This window comes from Cervus canadensis, chromosome 17 (assembly GCF_019320065.1).
Source record: "Cervus canadensis isolate Bull #8, Minnesota chromosome 17, ASM1932006v1, whole genome shotgun sequence".
NCBI classification, from domain to species: domain Eukaryota; kingdom Metazoa; phylum Chordata; class Mammalia; order Artiodactyla; family Cervidae; genus Cervus; species Cervus canadensis.
The window spans coordinates 5,311,604-5,337,429 of record NC_057402.1 but is presented as its reverse complement, the minus strand read 5'-3'; the positions used below and the strand labels follow the sequence as shown (position 1 = coordinate 5,337,429).

The window sequence follows — 25,826 nt, the reverse complement described above, 5'->3', positions numbered from 1 at the left end:
TTGATGACCGAGGCCCTCAGCAGGCAGCTGTGCCCTCAAGACTGTCTTGTTCGCTCTCAGGAGTCTGCTCCGTGCACATGAGCTGAGGAAGGAGCCGTGCTCACAAGATCTGCATCTTCCTCAATTAACGGCAACCTTTCCTGACATTAAAAGAGGGAGAAAAAGACTAACCCTTGATTCCCCTATAACCTCACAGGAGCCTACAGTGCAAACAGTCCTGGACGATGAGCAAGAGCCCTTAAGTTTCCATCAGGAACTTGCAGCTAAGTCCATTTCATCACTTGTAAAATAATAAGAATTTTTATAAATTCTCTGTACAAAAATATACATATACATAAATACTTAGAGGCACCTACTCAGTCCCTGAACACCACCAGAGCTGTGTCCCAGTTCAGCAGTTCCCAGTCCTGACTAATAAGAACTGTCTGATAAACATCTTTATACTGACTTGGGTTCCACCCTGTTTTGTAAATGTATGCGTATAAATATGTATGTGTGTTCATGTTTATGAACATATATATGTGTGTGCATGTATGTATATGTATACTTTATGCATATATAGAGCTTCTAGTAAAGTATGATGTGTGCAGAGAAGAGCACACATATAAGGATACAGCTAGGTTCATTTTCAGGAAATGAATACACTCAGATCAAGGAAAGAATCCAGTGTACTCTTGATGTTATGGGTTTGTTTTTATAATGATCCCAGGTGATTATGATGAATCAATAAATTAGAGAATAACACTGATATGTAAAGAACAGTTCCCATTTTAATGTGATAGAAACCACCTCAATGAACACAAAATTTTAAGGTTTTGACATTTAAACTATTACGCCAATATCAGAACCACAGAAACGAGGAGAAATGTGCTTTTATGTTACTGTTAATATAAAATGAAGTTTCTAAATTGTGAGTTGTGAATTTCAATCATGTAAAAGAATTTCCTCTCAGTGACTAAAGAGGTTCTTTTGTAAGCTACCAATTTCAAGCTCACCTCCAGCTGAGGGGTTATGAACAGGGGAGAAAGGTGGAACAAAGGAAAGGAAGGTCAGACAGCATGGTCTCTACAGTGTGGTCAAGACGGGGGTCCCCCAGGCGCACTTCAGCCATGCCCAGGAGGAAGCGAGGGGACAGCGCCATGCAGATACTCAGCAAGAGGGATGCAGACAAGGGGAGTGGGCTCTGGCTGCGTCCAGAGGGCAGAGGTGGGCTCAGACCTCAGGGTGCCTAGTGGCAACTGTCAGGTCTTCTGACTTCAATTTACAGTCATCTAGAAAGTTGTGAATAGAGACCCCGACATTTACTATATATTTCTATGAAAGTTTAGGCATTTACTACATGCCTGTGAAACTTTCACTCATAATTTTGAAAATGTGTACTGAACTCATATGACTTAATGAAGAAATAACTTTTTATATGCAGGTCCAAAGAGGGTTCTCACCCCCTAAAAGCTAAAACTTACTTTAAAATCCATAATTTGACACAATTTTAAGTTCTATACGTCTACCCTGTTGAAAGGGTTAATTTTTTTCTTTAGAGTTTGGCCAGCAAACTCCGACCTTCCAGCATGGCTGTCCTTGGAGAGGAGAGGATTTACAGCTTCTCTCACTGTCCGACCTCCAGATCCTATCATAGGACCGAACCATCATTTGTGCCTAGTCCCCTAAATATCATGTCGTCATTTAATCATGTAATTCACTACTATATGTTTATAATAATACCCAAATGCCATTGTTCTAATCTATGCTACTTGGGCTTATTTGCATTTCCTCCTCATGAAATGTGTCTCTGCACATTTTCTCGGCATACTCCAAAGGTTGCATCCTTCCTTAAGGAAGTTTTACTTAGACACACCCAAGAGCAACTGTGTAATATCAGTAATACTTTAAGCATTCTGGTTTATTAAATCAGACAGCACACCAAGGGAGATCTGTGTGATAAGAGCTCAAACCAGAAATCTAGACCAAACTTGGCTACTAACTAGCTGAGGCACCCTAAGCATTTGACCTAACTTCTCCAGATCCCAGGTTTTCGAAACTAAAAGGAAGCAGTTGGACTAAAGGAAATACATATAAATTATCTGTTTACATTTCACTGCCCCCCTCTTTGTGCATCAGAATATAAACTTCCTGAATCCCTCCCTCCTGGTATCTACCAGGCACACAAGACCGCTCAATAAAAATGTGAAGGAAATCAATTCTCACTGAATAAACACAAATTCAATATAACCCTAATTGGGATACTTTTGGAGGAAATGTGCTTTTTAAAAAATAAGAATAAAAATATAAAAAGAAAAGACTAAATTATGGTGCACCCATACTTGTTAGTTTAAAACTACATAATTGTAAATATATTCAAATAGAACAAAGTCCCAGATAATATTGTTAAGAGCAAACTGCTAAACAGCTCATATATGTGATTTAAAAATCATACTTATTAGTATGTATAAACATACTAGGAAAAAAATATATATATAGTAAATAGTAATTATAAGAGGGCTTTAATTGTCTACATTATACATTCTATATTGTTCAAAATTTCTACAACAGCACTTATTTTTATAACCACAAAATAATTTTGTAAACTTGCAGTAACCCTAAGAGGAAGAACTCTAAGCAGTTACTTAAGAAGAAAGAAACCAACACAGAGAAAGCAAGTGATCTACAGACATCCTTACACATGGGGACATCTCTACACTTCTAGTAGATGTCCCCAATCTCCTGTTTCTACATAAAATCAGAATCAACTATTGGACAATCAAGACTTCCACTTTCTTTCAAAATAAATGAGAAAGACAAAAAGAGACTTCTTTTTTTGTCTATATACTTGGAGGGAGAGAAGCTGAGGGGGAAATGACAGATGGTAAAGAGAATAAATTATGTATACTTGTCCCCATTGACACTATAGCTACATTTTAGCTACGATTAGACAACTATTCAAAGAGTGTGATTCCCAAAGCTCCCCAAGTGGAACCTAACTGACACTACAGATTACATTCACATCCTCACACTTGGGCAGTTAAGCAAACTCTCATGGAGCCACAATTCCACTAAGGATGTATCTTACAAATACTAAAAACACAACAATGGCAACAAAAGAGAACAAAGCTCTATGATTCAGTTTTTCACCATCACCTTCTTTAACAATAGCAACAAATTAGAGACAATCTAAATTTTCCAAGAGAATGGTTAAATATACTGATACATTCATATGATACAATATTCAGCATTATTTTAAATATTCACCAGGGGTCCAACAAGGTGACAAATGCGTAGGTCATTGTTCAGGAAGATAATATGCACTCATACACAATGAAATTCCATCACCTCACTTACAAAAACATGCACAGAGGGGAAAAAGGGACTGGGAAAACATCCTAAAATGTTTAACAACAGTGACCTCTGGGTAATGAAATAACAGGGGAGGTGAACTGTTTCTTCTTCATACTTTTCTGTGTCTTCTGAACTTTCAACAATATATAAATGTTACTTTTAGATTAGTTTAAGAGTTAAAGCTTTAATCAACAGCATCAGGACTTACATTAAAGCTGCAAATTTATTTTAGGCAACACCATTGTTTAAAAAATCCATTACTGTTCATATACTGTTCTTTACGTCTAGGTCTAGGAAAAACAAGCTAATATTAAAATTAAATTCTGACTCCCAGGATTTTCAAAGGTAATACAATAACAGCAAGAGGTACTAATACAATCTTCACTGTAGTAACAGCAGGCAGCAACTGAAATGAAGAGGGGGCTGAGACCTGACGCACGTGACCTGAGGGACACGCTGGGAGCGTAAGCCAGGGTGAAGATCAGCACAGACACCCCCAGCTCCACCACTGATGATGCTGTGTTCACAACCTCTTCAAATCGTGGAATGCCATCTGTAAAACGGGGACAAAAACGTCCTCTTCCGTTACAGTAAAGACTGACTGAGAGATGGTAACGATAACCCTATATGCAAAACAGAAAAAGAGACACAGATGTACAGAACAGAATTTTGGACTCTGTGGGAGAAGGCGAGGGTGGGATGTTTCGAGAGAACAGCAGCGAAACATGTATATTATCTAGGGTGAAACAGATCACCAGCCCAGGCTGGATGCATGAGACAAATGCTCGGGCCTGGTGCACCGGGAAGACCCAGAGGAATCGGGTGGACAGGGAGGTGGGAGGGGGGATCGAGATGGGGAATACATGTAAACCCATGGCTGATTCATGTCCATGTATGACAAAAACCACTACAATACTGTAAAGTAATTAACCTCCAACTAATAAAAATAAATGGAAAAAAAAAAAAAAAGACTCACTGATACAAAAATATGGAAAGCATTTTAGTCCAATGCTCAACAAATGCTCAACATTTTTAATGTTTAGTTCTGGGCATCATAATTTAAGAGGGGCACTGTGATTAAATAGAATATACCCAGCTGTGCAACAGAGATGAAAAAAGACCCCAAAACTGAAGCATCAGGAAACCCTGGAGGCCACCAGGCAGATTTAGCTTGGATGGGGACAGCAGAGGTGGCAGGAAAACTGAGCACCTGAGACCCACAGGGAAGCAAACTTATTCAGCAGTGATCAGAAAACAAAGCTTAAAAATTACATGGACACAGATTTTCAGCTCTGTTAGAAGCAACAACATGTTTGAGCAAATGATCAAAGGGAAAAAGCCAACAGGAAATACTAAAAAGGACTTCCCTCCCCAGCACAGTAGGGGCATCGGAAACGCCAATACACTTCCTTCTGCTCTTCCTTTCTCCATGATAAATTCATCAAGCAGTAGCCTGATGGAGGCAAAACTAAGATACTCTAAAAATCAGATTAGATTTCAGATTACTTTATTCTAGCTAAATTTAGCATTACTAAGAGTAGTTGAATTTCCTATGTTCCACTGTATTTTAAAAATGATCCTTTTTGGTCAAAATTAAACGTTTCTTTACCATATGAACTCTCTGCATCTTAAATGTGCAAACATGCGTGTTACCTGTGCAAGAGGTGTACATTCAATATGTATCACCTCTAACTCTTATCTGACAGAGGAAACCTGTTGACACTGACTGTAAAACACAATCTGGGAAATTCTGATCAAAGCCTGAGAGTACAGCCTTTATTCACAATTCAAGTTTCCTGACCAACATTTACCACTGATGCTTTCTAAGCCCTAACACATTTTAGAGCACTGATTCTCACCCTATTTTTTTTTCAAAGAGCCCTTGAAAAATTCAGTTTTCTCCAGGAAAACATACATATACAAACAAAAAAAAAAACTGACGTGTGATTTCTGAGTTCACAAATCCCCATAAATTCCATCCATGGACAACCCCACACACACTGAATAATTCTCAAAGAGGGGAGTTTAGTTTTTTCTGTCTTGAAAGCTATGACAAAAAAAAACCTTTAAAAATAGCAAAGACTCATGGCAATATATCAAATATAAAATTATTCTTGCCTGGATCATTCGAGCAGAGGGGACAGAAAAAGTGAAAAGGCAAACTTGGGAAATACAATTAATCTCACTCTAGGATCCCCACCCCTTAAAAGAAACCCCAAAGTAGCTCAGAATATTCACGCTCACAAAATGTAAACACAGAAGAGGCAACTCGGAGCTCTGCCTCTGGCCAGGCCGAATCGTACAGCATGAAATCTGTTTTCAGTAAACGCGTGTGCCCTCTGTAATCCTTCCACTAAGGAATCTGTTTAACTCTTCATCTTTATAGATCTATAAGTTCCAAGCTGAAGAAATTATACACTGAATTATCATTTTCTTTCCACTCTGAACCTTTCCTCCTAGTTACTTCAGAATATTAGCTACTTCCTCATTTTAAATAAAAAGTAAATTATGAAACTATACTTTAAGAATCTTTAAATTATTATGACAAGACAATAAAGAACATATTTTCAGATTCTTCAAATTACTTACTTTAAAAATGTAAAATAAATGTAATATATCTAGAGACTTTCAGCTACAAAGGTAACTCTAAAAGTTTGCAGTAAATAAGAAAGATGGAAGATAAAAGTACTTTAAAACTTACATTTTGCTTCTGATAGATTTTGATTAGGTGACCAGACCAGCATTCCAAGATTGTCTCGTTCTTGACTTCGTCTTGCTAGTTTGGCTTGGGAGAAATAAAAAAAGGAAAATTCTTATTAAAATTTTAGCAGACATAACTAGTGACAACTAACACCACCATTCTGGTCTGTTTTAAACCTCAGAAGATGATGACATCACCCAGCCTCTACTGAAATCTGCCCCAATGGAACCTGTGCCTTTAACATGGGCGGGTGCAGGGGGAGTCCTGAAGTTTGCTGAAACATTTCTGCTTCCAAGTCTTCTTCTACCTAAACTTTTACTTATGTAACAAACAGGCACATACGAGGTAGGTGTGACTACTATTCTCATTTGCTAGGTGAGGAAACAAACAGGTCACTCAGCTGCTGGGAGGCAGACCTGGACTGAGCTCGCGCTCAGCCAGGACGGCTGCAATGCCTGAGGGTTTAGTCACCACGGACTAAGATGCTCTGCGCCCAGACAGGGACACACGGAGTGGGAGCTGAGGCGGCATGGGAAGCTGCATGCGGCAAGTTGCTCACGGATTCTTTTCAACTATGAATTTTTCATGTGTGCTTTGCATAACCTTACCCTTCATTGCCATTAGCATACTGGGTATTTTAATGAATTCAAAAATTCTTTTAACAACTTTAAGAAAGAACGTTATGTATGTGTTTAATTGCTCAGTCGTGTCCGACTCTGAGACCCCATGGACTGTAGCCTGCCAGGCTCTTCTGTCCATGGGGATTCTTCAGGCAAGAATACTGGAGTGGGTTGCCACGCTCTCCTAAAGGAGATCTTCCCAACCCAGGGATCAAAGCCATGTCTCCAGCACTGCAGGCAGATTCTTTACCGACAGAGCCACCAGGGAAGCCCTTTAGAAAGAATAACCAACCATTTAAAAAGATTTAAACTGAAAGGAAATGTGTGAAGTGCATTCAAATTCTTAAAAATCTGTGATACAAAACAGTAGATCAAAAGGTATACAAATGACATGTACAACTGGACTGACCACAAACAACAGTTAAAAATTACAATACAGACAATTAAAAGATGTTATCTTCAAAAGGTACAAAAGACTCAAGAGACAAGGGGCTCACTAATATCAGTCTTTAGACTGATTTGGATCCAAACTCATTCATTCTAAAGACATTCTCTTACTTGACCTTTTTCTCTTTAAATAAATTCCTCTGAAACATGATGAAAGTTTTGCAACCTACTTCCAGAAAACAATTCAACTTAAACACACATACCAATATAAACATACTTTTACAAAATTTTAGTCTTGTTTAAGAATTCCTGCTTTCATGAAATTGCCAGATCTTTTATTTAATTTTGTATAACAATGTATTCTAGATTTTAATGAATTTCTGCTAAAATCTGTGGGGCAGCTACTTTACAGAAAACTGATGGAATGGTGGGAAGGCAAGACTATGAACAAGGCAAGATTAAAGGTGGAATTTACCTGCTGGGTAGGAACAGGGTGTAATGAACAGGGACACAGGAGTATGATAAAAGATGGGAGTGACTGCTTTTAAGTCACTTTTTTATATGGTTTTTTAATATGGTTCTGACTTTTAGAACAATGTTAAGGCCACACAAAATCTAAAAATAAAAATAAAGTCAACAGATACCTGTGTGGGGCTGGACCAGACATGGAATACAGGCTTTCGGTATTTCAAATAAAAATCCAAAGTCAAAACAGAAATAAAAGAATCCACATTGAGAAAGTAGAATTAAAACTGATTTTATTCATAGATGACATGATCACCTGTGTAGAAAATCTACTGTTCCTACAAAAAGTTATTAGAATGAATGAGTTTCGGCAAAGTTGCAGGAAACAAGATCAGTAGTAAAAAGTTGTTTCAATTCAATTTCTATATATGTGTGTAATCAAAAATAAAAATGAAAGAATACCCCTATTTAGTTGATAGATGTGATAGACATGGGCTTCCCTGGTGGCTCAGATGGTAAAGAGTCTGCCTGAAAAAAACAAAAAGTCTGCCTGCAGTGCGGAAGACCAGGGTTCAATCCCTGGATCGGGAAGATCCCCTGGAGAAGGAAATGGCAACCCACTCTAGTATTGCTGCCTGGAACATCCCATAGACAGAGGAGCCTGGCAGGTTACAGTCCATGGGGTTGCAAGAGTCGGACACAGCTAAGCAACTTCACTTTCACTGTGGACTTCCCTTGTGACTCAGATGGTAAGGAATCTGCCTGCAATGCAGGACACTCCGGTTTGATTTCTGGGTGGGGAAGATTCCCTGGAGAAGGGAACGGCAACCTACTCCAGTGTTCTTGCCTGAAGAAATCCGTGGACGAAACAGCCTGATGGGCTACAGTCTAGGGGGCTGCAAAGAGTTGGACACGACTGAGTGACTAACGTGTCAGAGTGAAAACATACACTGAAAATTGCAAAATGTTTGAGAAACTAAAAGGTCTAACTGAATAAAAAGATATATCATGTATATGGATCGAAAGACTCAAATATTATTAAGACAGCACTCTCCCCAAAGTGCTCTATAGATTCAACACAATCCCATCAAAATCCCAGTTTACTTTTTTGTAGGAATTGACAAACATTCTAAAATTCCTGCAGGAATGTAAAGAACCTAAAATAGCCATAACTACTTTGAAAAAAAGCAAAGCTGGAAAACATATACTGTCTGAACTGAACTAATTACAAAGATTTGGTAATCAAGACTGTGGTATTGGCACATAGAGAAAGAAATGAAACAGAATGGAATCCAAAAACAGAACCCCTCATATAGGATCAACAGATTTTCCACAAAGGTGCAAAGGTAAAATTCAATGGAGAAAAATAATATTTTAAACAAATGATGTCTAAACAAATGGATATCCATACTTAGAAAAATTAATAGATCTAGTCTTACCCCATTTACAGAAATTTATTCAAGACTAAATATAAACCCCCCAATTATAAAACTTGTAAAACATGAGAAAAATATTTTTGATTTTAGGTTTAGAGAGATATTATTAGATAAACATCCAAAAGCACAATCCATAAAAGAAAAAACTTTATAAATTTGACTCATCAAAGGTAACAACTTATTTTCAAATACTACTAAAGGGATAAAAGCCAAGCCAAAGACTAAGAAAAAATAATTATAAGCCACATTATCTGATAGAGACTTGTATCCAGAATATATAAAGAACTCTCAAGACTGAACAATAAGAAAAACCTTAACTGTCAAGAAATGGGCAAAAGATTTAAATAAATACCAAAGAAATGGATAGCAAACACATGGAAAGGCATTAAAACCCAACAGTCATTAGAGAAAGACAAAACCACATGAGACGTCACAACATACCTACTACAGAGTATAAAGTTAAAAAGACTGACAATGCCCACAGTTGGGCCATAATGTAGAGAAATCAGAACTCTCCTAAGCTGCTGGTAGAAGTGTGAAATGGTACTATCACTTTGGGGGAAAGCCCAGCAAACATCCTAAAATGGCAATATATCCACCATTTAATGGAATAAACCTCAGCAATAAAAAGGAATGAACCATTCAGGCACATGGTATGAACAAATCTCAGAAGAATCCTGCTGAGTGAAAGCGTTACAGATAAAGAAAGGGAGGTGAGAAAGAATTGTGAGGTGCTTTGCAGAAACAGGTGCTTACTGTTAATAACCAACCGTTTTTAGTGTACACAGACGTACATATATGCACACACATAAATACATTACTGATCCCGGTTTGTCCACCTCAAGACTCTAGACACAATGACAATCTAGTAAGAAAATGAGCACATTTAGCTGTCAGACCCTGGTCTCTAAATATCATTTTACAACAAAGGAAACTAGATCTCCATGGGAGAACAGCTGGCTCCAGGCCTGGGAGGGCGAGGACAGGAAAAGTACAGGAGAACCCGGGGTACTCTGTCACGCCAGGAGGGAGCATGCGCGCTCAGTCACTTCAGTGCCTGGCTCTTTGCAACCCCATGGACCTTAGCCCACCAGGCTCCTCTGTCCAAGGGATTTTCCTGGCAAGAAAAATGGAGTGGATTGCCATTTCCTCCTTCAGGGGATCTTCCCCACCCAGGGATCCAACCTGTGTCTCCTGCATCTCCTGCACTGCAGGAAAATTCTTCACTGCTGAGTTACCGGGGAATCCCAAGAGCTAGCAGAGTGCTCAAAGAATCATGGAAGCTATCTCCCATGGGTCAAACCTGCAATAATCTGAGCAAAATAAATGATTATAATAAAATAATGACCCATAAATCATGAAATAATAATAATCTGAGTTCATACTGACACAGACAAATGGATGGCATATAAAGGCAAATGAGGCCACAGCAGTCAGGTTGAAGCTGGATAACTTACACCACTCTGCTTTAAGACTCACTATATAAAAGCACAGTATTCAAGGCAGTGTGGTATTGGTAAATGAGACACACAGATCAATGGAACAGATGGAAGTCCAGAAATAAACCCATATAAATACGGTCAACTGATCTGAAACAAAGATGCAAAAGCAACTCAATGGGGAAAGGATATCCTTTTCAACAAAGGGTACTTTAATAATCAGAAGGACTTCCTTGCTGGTCCAGTGGTCAAGACTGCGCTTCTACTGCAGAAGGTGTGGGTTTGATCCTAGATCAGGAACTAAGAAAGATCCCACATGGTGTGTGGTGTGACCAAGAAGGTGGTTTTTTTTTTTTTTTTTTTAATGGATCTCTATATGCAAAAGAAGTGAAACTCGACCTATACCTCATACCTTACAGAAATTCAATTCAAAATGGATCTTAAATATAAAAGTAAAACTAAAGCCACAAGTCTTTTAGGAAAAAACATGAGAAAATCTTCATGAACTTGATTAAGGAAAGCATTCTTAGATATAACACCAAAAGCACAATCCATAAAAGTTAAAAACAATAAACTGAGCTTCATAAAAACTCAGACTGTGAGAGAACATCTGTGAAGCATGGCAGTGGACAAGTACTCGTCCCCAGAACATAGAAAAGACATTTAAAACACGACAGTCAGAGAAGAACCCAACTTTAATAAGCAAAGCACAGCACTGGACAAGGACTTGGCTCCAGAACATATAAAAGACATTTAAAACACGACAGTAAGAAAATAAGCCAACTTTAAAAATGGGCAAAAGATTTAACAACTGTTTCACCAAAGATAGCACATGAGCACATGAAAAGCAACATCATTATGGAAATGCAAACTAAAGCCACGATGAGAAACCAGTGTATAACTATTAGAACTTCTAAAATAAAAGAGACAGATAATACCAAGTACTGACAAGAATAAGGAGCAACTGAGGCTTTCTGACAGTGCTGGTATGGGTGCAAAATGATAAAATCACTCAAGAAAAGTTCTGCAGCTTTAATCAGATACAGCCGTATTTAACAAATGACTCAACAATTCTACCTGACTATATACCCTACAGAGTTAACATACAGGCATGCATGCTAAGTCGCTTCAGTCGTGTCTGAATCTGTGTGATCCTATGGACTGTAGCCTGCCAGGCTCCTCTGTCCATGGTATTCTCCAGGCAAGAATATTGAAGTGAGCTGCCATTCCCTTTTCCAGGGAGAGTTAATATATGTTCACAATAAAACCTGCACACAATGACTTAGAATTCACAATTGTCAAAAACTGGGGAAGAAACCCAAATGTCCTTCAAAGAGTAAAAGGTTAAACAAGCTGGAAAGGTTAAACACACAGCAATACTACCTAGCATTCAAAATACATGAACTACTGATACGTGCAGCAACTTGGCCATACCCCAAAAGCTTACATGCGGTGTAATTCCATTTACATGACATTCTGGGATAGGTGAAAACTATAAAGGTAGGGACGGAATGGGAGGAAGGCTGAGTTGTGTGAGGTAATGTTTTGAGGAGACGGAACTGTTCTGTATCCCAGCTGCAGGGGTGGTTACATGAAACTACACATGCCTTAAACTCACAAATACGGACACCAAACACCAGTCCATTACACTGTATGCAATCTGAATACAAATACAATGAAAAGAAAGCAGTGCCACTCATTTCTGGACAGACACTGATACCTGCTGAAGGTGTTAATAACTCTGCAGCTGCTCTCTTTTGTTTAGTAGAGCTTTTATTGAAGTGTCATTGATGTACAAGATTTTTATAAGTTACAGTTGTACAACAGTGATTCACAACATTCTCCTCGTTCAAAGTTGATTACCAAGTGTTAAATACCTTCCCTACCTGGAGGGAAGCTGAAGAAAGATAAGGAAACTGAAATTATCAGTTGCCATCAAGGGAATTCACACTGCCAGTGGGAATGTACATCAGTACAACTGCTTCAGGGAACGCTGGCAGTGTATGAGAAAGCTGAAGCACAGATACCCTGCAACCCAGCAACCCATTTCTAGATATGATACATGTATCAGCAGCAATGCTTTTCAAAGTGCAGGTTGGGCCAATTTACTGATTGGGTCCTAACCAGCATTAAGAAAGAAAGAAAGAAAGAATAAGAAGAGAAAACACCAGCATATTTTTCAAAGCTTGTAAGTACCTGCCCTAGAGATTTCTTAACACAGGTGTCAACTGGGCTGGTTACAGCACCAGGCATGGAATCCAGCGTTAATCTAGACACTATAGCTTTGGCTGTATGAGCTGACGTTAAGTAAGGAAGAAATCCTCCATCCTGTGGGTGTGTTTTGTCTAATCACTGAAAGGCCTCATGGGCAAAACCTGCGATTTCCCTGCCTCAACACTGAGCCTCAGCCTCCTCCGGCAGGGCCTGCCCTACAAGTCCACGCGTGCTGGGCACCCACAATCACCAAAGTCAATGCTGTAAAATAATGTCTAAACACTCACCCACACACCGCTGCTTCTGTTTCTCTGGAGAATTCGAACATGGATGGTCATTAAGAACTGTCTACAGTGCTACAATGCAGCAAAATCTTCAAAGTCCATCCACAGGAACTGGTTGAATCACAGCATAGATATCCAAAGGAATCAAGCACAGAAAAGAAAAGAGTCGAGCGGGTCTTCAAAAGGCTGAGCGGAGTCACCGTGACTCAGCAATTCCAGTCCCAGGTGCACAGCCCAGAGAAAGGAAACGGTGAAAGTGAGAAGCGCAAGTGTCAGCTGCTCAGCCACGTGAAACTCTTTGCGACCCCATCCGTGGACTGCAGCCCGCCAGGCTCTCTGGCCCATGGAATTCTCCAGGCAAGAATACTGAGTGGGTAACCAGTGTGTAGCACATAAAAACTTGTATACAAACTTTCACAGCACTATTCATAACAGCCAAAAGGTGGAAACCATCCAAATGTACATCAACTGATGAATAAATAAGCAAAATTTAGTCTATGGATATGATGGACTATTATACTGCCATAAGCAAGAATGAAGTATTGATTCATGTTTAGTATAGATTCAACCTGAAATCATATTAAAAGTGAAAGCAATAAATAAATGTTTAAAAAAAAAAAAAAAAGTGAAAGCAGTCTGTCACAAAAAAAGACATAGTATACAATTCCATCTATATGAGATATCCAGAGTAGGCAATTCTATGGACAGAAAGTAAATGAAGGTTGCTAATGGGTGTGGGGTGTTTGGGAGAAAGGAGGGGTGACTGTTAATGGGCAAAGCATCTCCTCATGGGACAGCAAGAATGGTCCAAAACTCAGTAGTGATGGTTGCACAATTATGTGAACATACTGAAAACCACTGATTTGTACATTTTAAACAATTAAATTGTACATTTTGTGAATATCTTAATAAAACCATTATTTTAAAAGTGAGAATACTTGTTTCTAGCTTAAGTATTTTTTTAATGAGTAAATGAATTAAAAAGCAAAAATATCAAACTGAAGATAAGAAAAACCACCTGGTAAAGTTAAACAGTGGATAAATCCTAGAAAAGAAGTGGGGGCACTGGATTGAGAGGAAAAAATGAAATTTGTGCTTTTTGCTCCACATACTTTCTTATTGTTTGGATTCTCTTCATAAGAATGCATTCAAGTGATACATGATAAAATTCTTTTTTACAAAAGAAAAGAGAATTCATTTAAAACTTGCAGAGAATTATTTCATGATTGCAATTTTATACCTCTTATGTTACTCATTTCTTAAAAACTGGAAAACCTGAACAGATTACTTACAAAAAGAAAACTAAGTATGTTTCCAGAATTAAAGAATTTAGAGCTTTCACAGGGATACCCACTACAACAGAATAAAGAAAAGCAAAACCTCACTCAGTTTCAGGAAACGCCATCTCACTCTTAGTTTCCTAGTGTAATTACAGGGAGGCACATGACCGCAGAACTAGTGCTTAAAAACACGTGGGCAACAAACAAGCAACTTGAAAAACCTATAACCTATTCCTTGTTTACTCTTCTTGACCCAGCAGGAGGAAAACAATTTTAAGTTAACTTTCCTTGAGGATTAGTCTCTCAGACTGCCACAATAAAAATACATTCAAAGATGACAAATACTCAACAAAACACTATGTGCAACAGTTTGCAGATACTGGACTTCAGATATTGCAGTTACATAATTGTAAACACATATGGAATGTTTAAAGAAACAGAAGTGGGACTCACAGAAATGAGTAAGCACAAAAGAGCAAAGCAAAGACATGTATAACAATGTTAGCCCAAAACCAAAAGCAAAAATAAATAAGTGTGACTACATCAAAATAAAACACTTCTGCAAAGCAAAGAAATTTATCAGCAAAATGAAAAGGCAATCCATTGAAAACCACTGAATCAAAAGAGAAAATACTTGCAAATTTTTGGAGAAAATACTTGCAAATCATGTATCTGATAAGTGACTAATATACAAAATAAAAAAGAACTCATACAACTTCACAGCAAAAAAAAAAAAATTCAATTTAAAAATGAGCCAAAGATTCAATTAGACAGCTTTCCAAAGAAGATACATATATATACATATATATATATATATATATATATATATATATATGGCCAACACGTACATTAAAAAAAAAAAAAACATTATTAATCATCAGGGACATGCTATGAGGTGTTACCTGACACCTGTTAGAATGGCTATTATGAAAAAGATAAGAAACAACAAGCGTTGGCCAGAAGGTGGAGAAAAGGCACATTGTCAGTGGCAATGTAAATTGAACTGGCGCAGCCACTATGGAAAATAGTATGGAGGTTCCTCAAAAATTAAAAATAGAGCTATCATATGATCCAGCAATCCCATCTGTCTGAAGAAAAGGAAAGTACTAGATCAGAAAGACGCATGCACCTCAGTCAGTGTTCACAGCCAACACTACACGCAGCAGCCAATGCTGGAAACAACCTCAGTGTGTATTCATGGATAAAAGAATGAACATAGACACACAGGAATACTATTCAACTATGAAAATGAACCGTTGCCATCTGGGTGGATCTTGAGGGCAGTACTTAAGGAAAACAAGGCAGAGACAAACACCACATGATCTCACTAACGTGGAATCTGAAGAAAGCTCAGACACAGAGAAGAGTGGTGCTTACCAGGGGTGGAGGGTGGAATGGGGTGATATCATGAAGGGAACATTAAAAGGTACAAACTTTCAGTGCTAGAATGAATAAATAATGGGGATGTAATGAACAGCATGGCGACTATAATAACACTATACTACAAAAAATAAATTCAAAATGATTGAAAGACCTAAATAAAAGACATGACACCATAAAACTCGTAGAAGCAAACACAGGCAAAACATTCTCTGACATAAATTCATGCCAATATTTTCTTATATCGGTCTCCTAAGGCAAAAGAAAAGAAAAATAAACAAATGGAACTTAATTAAACCTAAAATCTTCTGCACAGGAAAGAACACCATCAGTGAAACAAAAAGACAACCTACAGAAAGGAAGAAAGAAAATATTTGTAAATGATATGATCAACAAAGTGTTAATATCCAAAACATACAAACAGTTCACACAATTCAACATCAAATAAACAAAGAACCCACTCAAAAAATGGGCAGAAGATCTAAACAGACATTTTTGCAAAGCAGACATACAGAAGGTCAAGAGGTACATGAAAAGATGCTCAACATTGCTAATTATTAGAGAAATGCACATTAAAAGTACAATGAGGTATCAACTCAAACCACTAAGAATGACCACCATCAAAAAGTCTACAAATGATAAACATTGATGAGGGTGTGAAGGAAAGAGAACCTTCCTACACTTCCTGCAGCCGCTCTGAAAAACAGTATGGAGGCTCCTTAAAAAACAAAAAATAGGACTTCCCTGGCATTCCACTGGTTAAAACTCCATGCTTCCAACTCGGGACGCAAAGGTCAGGGAACTTGGATCCCGCATGCTGTGTGGTACAACCAAAAAAAAAAAAAAAAAAAGAGCTACCAGATGATCCAGCAATGCCACTCCTGGACATAAATCCAGAAAAGATGAAAATTCAAATTCAAAAAGATACGTGCACCCCAATGTTCACAGCAGCACTACTTATAATAGCCGAGACATGAGAACAACCCAAGTGCCCATGAACAGACGACTGCCGTGAGAAGATGAGGTGTGTGTACATATCAGTTCAGTTCAGTCACTCAGTCGTGTCCGACTCTTTGCGACCCCATGGACTGCAGCACACCAGGCTTCCCCTCTCCATCACCAACTCCAGGAGCTTGCGCAAACTCATGTCCACTGAGTCGGTGATGCCATCCAGCCATCTAATCCTCTGTCATCCCTTTCTCCTGCCTTCAATCTTTCCCAGCATCAGGGTCTTTTCCAGTGAGTCAGTTCTTCACATCAGGTGACCAAAGTATTGGAGCTTCAGCTTCAGCATCAGCCCTTCCAATGAATATTCAGGACTGATTTCCCTTAGGATGGACTGGTGGATCTCCTTGCAGTCCAAGGGACTCTCAAGAGTCTTCTCCAACACCACAGTTCAAAAGCATCAGCTCTTTGGCACTCAGTTTTATATTCCAACTCTCACATCCATACATGACTACTAGAAAAACCATAGCTTTGACTAGACAGACCTTTGTCGGCAAAGTAATGTCTCTGCTTTTTAATATGCTGTCTAGATTGGTCATAGCTTTTCTTCCAAGGAGCCAGGTGTTTTCATGGCTGCAGTCACCATCTGCAGAGATTTTGAAGCCCAAGAAAATAAAGTCTCTCACTGTTTCCACTGTTTCTCCATCTGTTTGCCATGAAGTGATGAGACCAGATGCCATAATCTTAGTTTCCTGAATGTTGAATTTTAAGCCTACTTTTTCACTCTCCTCTTTCACTTTCATCAAGAGGCTCTTTAGTTCTTCACTTCTTGCCATAAGGGTGGTGTCACCTGCATATCTGAGGTTATTGATATTTCTCTGGGCAATCTTGATTCCAGCTTGTGCTTCATCCATTTTATATGTGTACACATATAAACACACACTATAGAATATTATTCACCCATAAAAAAAGAATCAAATATTGCCAGAACATGGATGGACCTAGAGATTGTTATACTCAGTAAAGTAATTCAGGAAAAAAACATTTGATGGTATTCCTTAAATATGGAATCTAAAAAATAATAAAAATCAATCTATATACAAAACAGAAATAGATTCACAAACATAGAAGACAAACATACCAAAAGGGAAAAAGGGAGAGGATAAATTAGAAACATGGGGCTAACAGATAAAATCTAAAATCTACTATACATAAAATCGGTAAACAACAATGATTTACTGTGTAGCACAGGGAATTATGGGGCTTCCCTGGTGGCTCAGATGGTAAAGAATCTGCCTGCAATGCAGGAGACCTGGGTTGACCTCTGGATCGGGAAGATCCCCTGGAGCAGAGAATGGCTACCCACTCCAGTATTCTTGACTGGAGAATTCCATAGACAGAGGAGCCTGGGGGGTTCAGTCCATGGGGTCACAAACAGTCAGACGTGACTGAGTGACTAACACTTTCACTTTCTTTCACTCTCATGTGGGGAATTCACTACCTGGTAATAAACTATAAAGGAAAATAATCTGGAAAAAATAGATACAGGACTTTCCTGGTGGTCCAGTGGTTAACAATCCACCTGACAATTCAGGGCTCATGGATTTGATCCCTGGTTGAGGAAGATCCCACATGCCACACAGCAACAAAACCCACACCACCACAACTACTGCAGCCAGGCTGCCCTAGAGCGTACTCTCCACAAAAAAGAGAAGTCACCACAATGAGAAGCTCACACACTGCAACAAAGAGTAGCCCTCGTTTGCCCCAACTAGGGGCTTTCCCGGTGGCTTAGTTGGTAAAGACTTCACCTGCAAAGCAGGAGACCCGGGTTCAACCCCTGGGTTGGGAAGATGCCCCTGGAGGAGGGCATGGCAATCTACTCCAGTATTCCTGCCTGGACAATCTTCATGGACAGAGGAGCCTGGCAGGCTATAGTCCATGGGGTTGGTTGCAAAGAATCAGATGTGACTGAGCGACTAAGCATAGCACATCCCCACCAGAGAAAGCCTGTGTGCAGCACGAAGGCCTAGCAAAGCCAGACACAAATGTCACTGCTGTTGCTCAGCTGCCCAGTCGTGTCCGATTCTTTGCGACCCGTGGACTGCAGCACGTCAGGCCTCCCTGTCCCTCACCATCTCCCGAAGTTTGCCCAAGTTCATGTCCATTCATCGATGATGTCATCCAGCCATCTCATCCACTGACATCCTCTTCTTCTTCTGCCCTCAATCTTCCTCAGCATCAGGGACTTTCTCAGTGAGTCAGCTGTTCACATCAGGTGACCAAAACACTGGAGCTTCAGCTTCAGCATCAGTCCTTCCAATGAGTATTCAGGGTTGATTTCCCTTAAGATTGACTGGTTTGATCTCCTTGCTGTCTGAAGGACTTTCAGGAGTCTCCTCCAGCACCACAGTTTGAAGGGATCAACTCTTCGGTGCTCTGCCTTCTTAACAGTCCAGCTGGGATGACCACAGTCTTGACTATAAGGACCTTTGTTGGCAGAGTAATGTCTCTGCTTTTCAACACACTGTTGAAAGCTTTCCTGCCAAGAAGCAAACATCTTCTGATTTCATGGCTGCAGTCACCATCTGCAGTGATTTTGGAGACCAGGAAGAGGAAATCTGTCACTACTTCCACCTTGTCCCCCTCTACTTGCCATGAAGTAAAGGGGCTGGATGACATGATCTTAGTTTTTTTAAAATTTAAGCCAACCCTTTCACTCTCCTTTACCCTCATCAAGAGGCCCTTTATCTTCTTTGCTTTCTGCCACTAGAGTGGTATCATCCACGTATCTGTAGTTGTTGATGTTTCTCCCACCCATCTTGATTCCAGCTTGTAACTCACCCAGCCTGGCATTTCTCATGACGGCATCATATAGACTGAACAAACAGGGTGACAGCAGACAGCCCTGTTACACTCCTTTCTCAACCCTGAACCAATTAGTTGTTCCATACAGGGTTCCAACTGTTGTTTCTTGACCCGAATACAGGTTTCTCAGTAGATAGGTAAGACAGTCTGGCATTCCCATCTCTTTAAGAGCTTTCCAGTTTATTATGATCCACACAGTCAAAGGCTTTGGGGTAGTCAATGAAACAGAGGTAGATGTTTTTCTGGAATTCCACTGCCATCTCTATGATCCAGCAAATGTTTGCAATTTGATCTCTGGTTTCTCCTCTTCCTTTTCTAAACCCAACCTGGACATCTGGAAGTTCTTGGTTCACATAATGCTGAAGTGCAGCATGCAGGATTTTAAGCATGACCTTACTAGCATGGGAGATAAGTGCAATTGTCCGATGGTTAGCACATTCTTTAGTACTACCCTTCTTGGGAATTGGGATGAGGACTGATCTTTTCCAGTCCTGTAGCCACTGCTGCATCTTCCAGATTTGCTGACATATTGAATGCAATACCTTGATGGCATCATCCTTTAGCATTTTGAAGAGTTCTACTAAAATTTCACTACCATCCTTAAAGCATCCACTAACTTTAGGAACAGCAGTGCTTCCCAAGGCCCACTTGACTTCGCTCTCCAGAATGTCTGGCTCTGGGTGACTGTTCACACCATCATAGTAATCCAGTTCATTAAGATCTTTTTTGTACAGTTGTTCTGTGTATTGTTTCCATCTCTTCTTAATCTCTTCAGCATCTACTAGGTCTCTACCATTTCTGTCCTTTATTGTGCCCATCTTAGGGCAAAATGCTCCCTTGATATCTTCAATTTTCCTGAAGAGATCTCTAGTCTTTCCCATTCTGTTGTTTTCTTCTAGTTTTAGACACTCTTCATTGAAGAAGCCCTTATCTCTCCATGCTGTTCTTTGGAAATCTGCGCTTAGTTGTGTATACCTTTCCCTTTCTCCCTTGCTTTTCACTTCTCTTCTTTAGCTATTTGTAATGCCTCCTCAGATAACCACTTTGCCTTTTTGCTTTTTTCCTTTGGGATGATTTTGTTCATTGCCTCCTATACAATATTACAGGCCTCCATCCATAGTTCTTCAGAAACATTATTTACAAGTTCTAATCCCTTGAATCTACTCGTTATCTACACTGCATATTCATAGGGGATTTGATTTAAGTCATTCCTGGCTGGCCTAGTGGTTTTCCCTGTTTTCTTTAGTTTAAGCCAGAATTTTGCCATGAAAAGCTGATAACCTGAGCCACAGTCAGCTCCAGGTCTAGTTTTTGCTGACTGTATAGAGCTTCTCCATCTTCAGCTACAAAGAATGTGATCAATTTGATTTTTGTATTGACCACTTGGTGATGTCCACGTGTAAAGTCGTCTCTTGTGTTGTTGAAAAAGGGTATTTGCTATGACCAGTACATTCTCTTGGAAGAATTCGGTGAGCCTCTGCCCTGCTTCATTTTGTACTCCAAGGCCAAACTTTACTCCAGGTATCTCTTGACTTCCTACTTTTGCATTCCAATCCCCAATGATGAACAGAACATCTTTTTTTGGTGTTAAGTTCTAGGAGGTCTTCATAAAACTGATCAACTTCAGCTTCTTTGACTTTAGTGGCTGGGTACAGACTTGGATTACTGTGATATTGAATGGCTTGCCTTGGAAATAACCAAGATCATTCTGTTGTTTTTGAGGTTGCACCCAAGTATTCCCTTTCGGACTCTTTTGTTGATTATAAGGGCTACTCCATTTCTTCTATGGGATTCCTGCCCACAGTAGTAGATTTAGTGGTCATCTGCATTAAATTTGCCCATTCCCACCCATTTTTGTTCACTGATTCCTAAGATGTCAATGTTTAGTCTTATCATCTCCTGCTTGACCATGGCCAGTTTACCTAGATTCATGGACCTAACACTCCAGGTTCCTATGCAATACTGTTCTTAGCAGCATCAGATTTTACTTTCCTCACCAGACATATCCACAACTGAGCATTGTTTCTACTTTGGTCCAGCCACTTCATTCTTTCTGGAGCTACTAGTAGTTCTTCTTCACTCTTCCCCAGTAGCATATTGGACACCTTCACACCTGGGGGACTCATCTTTCACTGTAATATCCCCTTCATGGATCACTGCCTTGTCGTGGCGAAGGGGGTTGCATAGTTTGATGAAGCTGTGAGCCATGCTGTGTCAGTTCAGTTCAGTTCAGTCGCTCAGTCGTGTCTGACTCTTTGCGATCCCATGAATCGCAGCACGCCAGGCCTCCCTGTCCATCACCAACTCCCGGAGATTACTCAAACTCATGTCCATCGAGTCGGTGACGCCATCCAGCCATCTCATCCTCTGTCATCCCCTTCTCCTCCTGCCCCCAATCCCTCCCAGCATCAGGGTCTTTTCCAATGAGTCAACTCCTCACATGATGTAGCCTAAGTATTGGAGTTTCAGCTTCAGCATCAGTTCTTCCAATGAAGACCCACGACTGATCTCCTTTAGGATGGACTAGTTGGATCTCCTTGCAGTCCAAGGGACTCTCAAGAGTCTTCTCCAACACCACAGTTCAAAAGCATCAATTCTTCAGTGCTCAGCTTTCTTCACAGTGCATACATGACCACTGGAAAAACCACAGCCGTGACTAGACGGACCTTTATTGGCAAAGTAATGTCTCTGCTTTTTAATATGCTATCTAGGTTGGTCATAACATTCCTTCCAAGGAATAAGCGTCTTTTAATTTCATGGCTGCAATCACCATCTGCAGTGATTTTGGAGCCCTCCAAAATAAAGTCTGACACTGTTTCCACTGTTTCCCCATCTATTTGTAGGGCCACCCAAGACTAATGGGTCATAGTGGAGAGTTCTGACAAAATGTGATCCACTGGAGGAGGGACCGGCACACCACCCCCAATATACTTGCCTTGAGGACCTTATGAACTGTATAAAAGGACAAAGATCAGTAAGTAAATAAAATTTAAAAAAAAAACAATATAAAACATCAACTAAACTGACTGCTAACTCTGAAAAGATAAACAAAATTGATAGACCTTTAGATAGATTCATCAAGGAAAAAAGAGGGCTCAAATCAATAAATCAGAAATGAAAAGGTTACAACTAACACCAGAGAAATACAAAGAATCATAAGAGACCACCACAAACAATTATATGCCAATAAGATGGACAACTTAGAGGAGACACAGACAAACTCCTAGAAATGTACAATCTCCCAAGACAAAACCAGGAAGAAATACAAAATATGAACACACCAATTACCAGTAATGAAACTGAACCAGTAATTTTAAAAACTCTCAACAAAAGTATAGGACCAGACAGCTTCAGAGGTGAATTCTATGAAACATTTAGAGAGGAGTCAACACCTATTCTTCTCAATCTATTTCAAAAAATTGCAGAAGGAACACTTACCTCAATGAGGTCAGAATCATTCTGACACCAAAATCATACAAAACCATCACACACACACACAAAATAAAGTTACAGGCCAATATCATTGATGAACACTGTCACAAAAATCCTCAACAAACTATTAGCAAACCAAGCTCAACAATAAACCAAAAGGATCATAAACTATGAACAAGTGGGATTTATCCCAGGTGTGCAAGGATGGTTCACTATCTGCAAATCAATCAATGCAGTACACTACATTAACAAACTAACAAACTGAATAAAAAAATCAAATCATCATCTCAAATGATGAAGACAAAGCTATGGACAAAATTCAATATATATTTATGACATAAACTCTCAACAAAGTGGGTACAGAGGAACCATATCTCACCATAATAAAGGTCACATATGACAAGCACACAGCTAATATCATACTCAACAGTGAAAAGCTGAAATCATTTTCTCTAAGATGAGGAACAAGACAATAGGCCCACTCTTGCCACTCTTATTCAAGATAGTTTCAGAAGTCCTAGCCACAGCAATAAGACAAACAGAAAAGGAATCCACACTGAAAAGAAAGAAGTAAAACTATCACTTTTTGCAGATGACATGATACTATACATAGAAAACCCTGAAGATGCCACCAAAAAAACTAAAAGAACCTTCAATAAAGTTGGAAAAGTTGCAGGATACAAAATTAATATACTGAATCTGTTGCATTTTTATACACTATCAACCAACTATAAGTAAGAAAAATTAAGAAAACCCCAGTTACCATCACATCAAAAAGAATAAAATATCTCAGAATAAATCTAAGGAGGTAAAAGATCTGCATATGGAAAACTATAAGACAATGATGAAAAAACTAAATGATATAAACAGAAGGAAAGATATGCCATGCTCATGGACTGGAAGAAATTAATACTGTTAAAATGATCATACTACTCAAGACAATGTTCAGACTCAATGCAACTCTATCAAAATACCAATGGTATTTTTTCACAGTACTAGTATAAAAAAGTTCCAAAATTCCTATCAAAACAAAGGACCCTGAATAGCCAACACAATCTTCAGAAAGAAGAACAGAACTGAAGGTGCATGCTCCCTGACTTCAGACTATAATACAAAGCTACAGACACCAAAACAGCATGATCCTGGCACAAAAACACACACTAGATCAACGGAATAGAATAGAGAGCCTAGAAATGAACTTGCACTTTTTTTTTTGACAATTAATATACAACATAGATAATCTATTTCATGGCAAACAGAAGAGGAAAAAAAGGAAGCACAGATAGATTTTACTTTCTTGGGCTTCAAAATCACTGCAGATGGTGATTGAAGCCATGAAATTAAAAGATGTCTGCTCCTTGGAAAGAAAGTTATGTCAACTCTAGACAATGTATTAAAAAGCAGAGACATCGCTGTGCTGACAAAGGTGCGTACAGTCAAAGCTACGGCTTTTCCAGTCACGTACAGATGTAAGAGCTGGACTATAAAGAAGGCTGAGCAGCAAAGAATTAATGCCTTCAAATTGCGGTGCTGAAGACTCCTGAGAGTCCCGTGGACTGCAAAGAAATCAAACTAGTCAATCCTAAAGGAAATAAACCCTGAATATTCATTTGGAAGGGCTGATGCTGACGCTCCAATACTTTTGTCACCCAATGCAAAGGGCTGACTCACTGGAAAAGACCCTGATGCTGGAAAAAAAGACTGAAGGCAGAAGGAGAAGAGGGGAGCAGAGGATGAGATGATTAAATAGCATCACTGACTCAATGGACATAAATCTGAGAAAACTCCAGGAAACAGTCGAGGACAGGGAAGCCTGGCATGCCGCAGACCATGGAGTTGCAAACAGACAAGACTCAGCAAATGAACAAAACAACTACAACAAAGGCGGCAAGAATAAACAACAGGGAAAAGACAGCCTCTTCAAGAAACAGTGTTGGAAAAACTGGACAGCTATATGCAAAAGGATCAAGTTGGACATGCACAAAATAAATTCAAAATGGCTTAAAGATTTAAATGTAAGACCTGAAACCCTAAAAATTCTAGAAGAAAACAGGCAGTAAGCTCTGTGACATCAACTAATCTTGGTAATTATTTTTATATGTCTCCTCAGACAAGGAAACAAAAGCAAAAATGAATAGGACTCAAATCCGAAAAACAAACAACCCAATCAAAACTGGCCAGAGGACCTGAAGAGACACTTTTCCAAGAAAAACATACAGATGGCCAACCGGCACATGAAAAGATGCTCAACTTCACTAGCCAAAAGGGAAATGTATATCAAAACCACAGTGAGATTACCACTTTACATCTACTAGAACTGCTATTATCAAACTGAAAGTCGCTCAGTCGTGTCGGGCTCTTTGTGACCCCATGGACTACACAGTACACGGAATTCTCTAGGCCAGGATACTGAGTGGGTAGCCTTTCTCTTCTTCAGGGAATCCTCCAACCCAGGGATCGAACCTAGGTCTCCTGCACTGCAGGCAGGTTCTTTGCCAGCTGAGCCACAAGGGAAGCCAAGAACACTGGAGTGGGTAGCCTATCCCTTCTCCAGCGGATCTTCCTGACCCAGGAATCGAAGCCGGGTCTCCTGCATTGCAGGCAGACTCTTTACGCACTGAGCTGTCAGGAAAGCCCTGCTGGTTTTGGTGTGTGTCTATGTGCCTTTCCCTTCTCCAGTTGATCTTCCCAATCCAGCAATTGAACCCAGATCTCCCACACTGCAGGTGGATTTTTTACCAGCTCACCCACAAGGGAAGCCCAAGAATACTGGAGTGGGTAGCCTATCCCTTCTCCAGAGGATCTTTCCAATAGCTCAGGTGGTAAATAATCCACCGGCAAGGCTATTATCAAAAAAACAACAAATAACAATTCTTGGTGAGAATGTGGAGAAAAGGAAACACTCACGCACTGTTGTTGGGAATGTAAATTGGTGCAGCTGCTATGGAACAATATGGAAATTTCTCAAAAAATTAAAAATAGAACTACCATATGATCCAGCAATTCCACTTTCAGGTATTTATCCAAAGCAAACAAAAAACA

The 25,826-nt window shown here is 39.5% G+C and overlaps 1 protein-coding gene across 1 annotated transcript in view; it reads right to left on the bottom strand.

Annotated features, from left to right (window-relative positions):
- RCOR1 (REST corepressor 1) overlaps positions 1 to 25,826 on the bottom strand; it is a 118,820-nt gene that overhangs the window by 29,751 nt on the left and 63,243 nt on the right. The window contains exon 3 of the mRNA XM_043489390.1: positions 6,035 to 6,118. Coding sequence (XP_043345325.1) covers positions 6,035 to 6,118 — 84 coding nt within the window. The remainder of the gene's footprint in view (positions 1 to 6,034; positions 6,119 to 25,826) is intronic.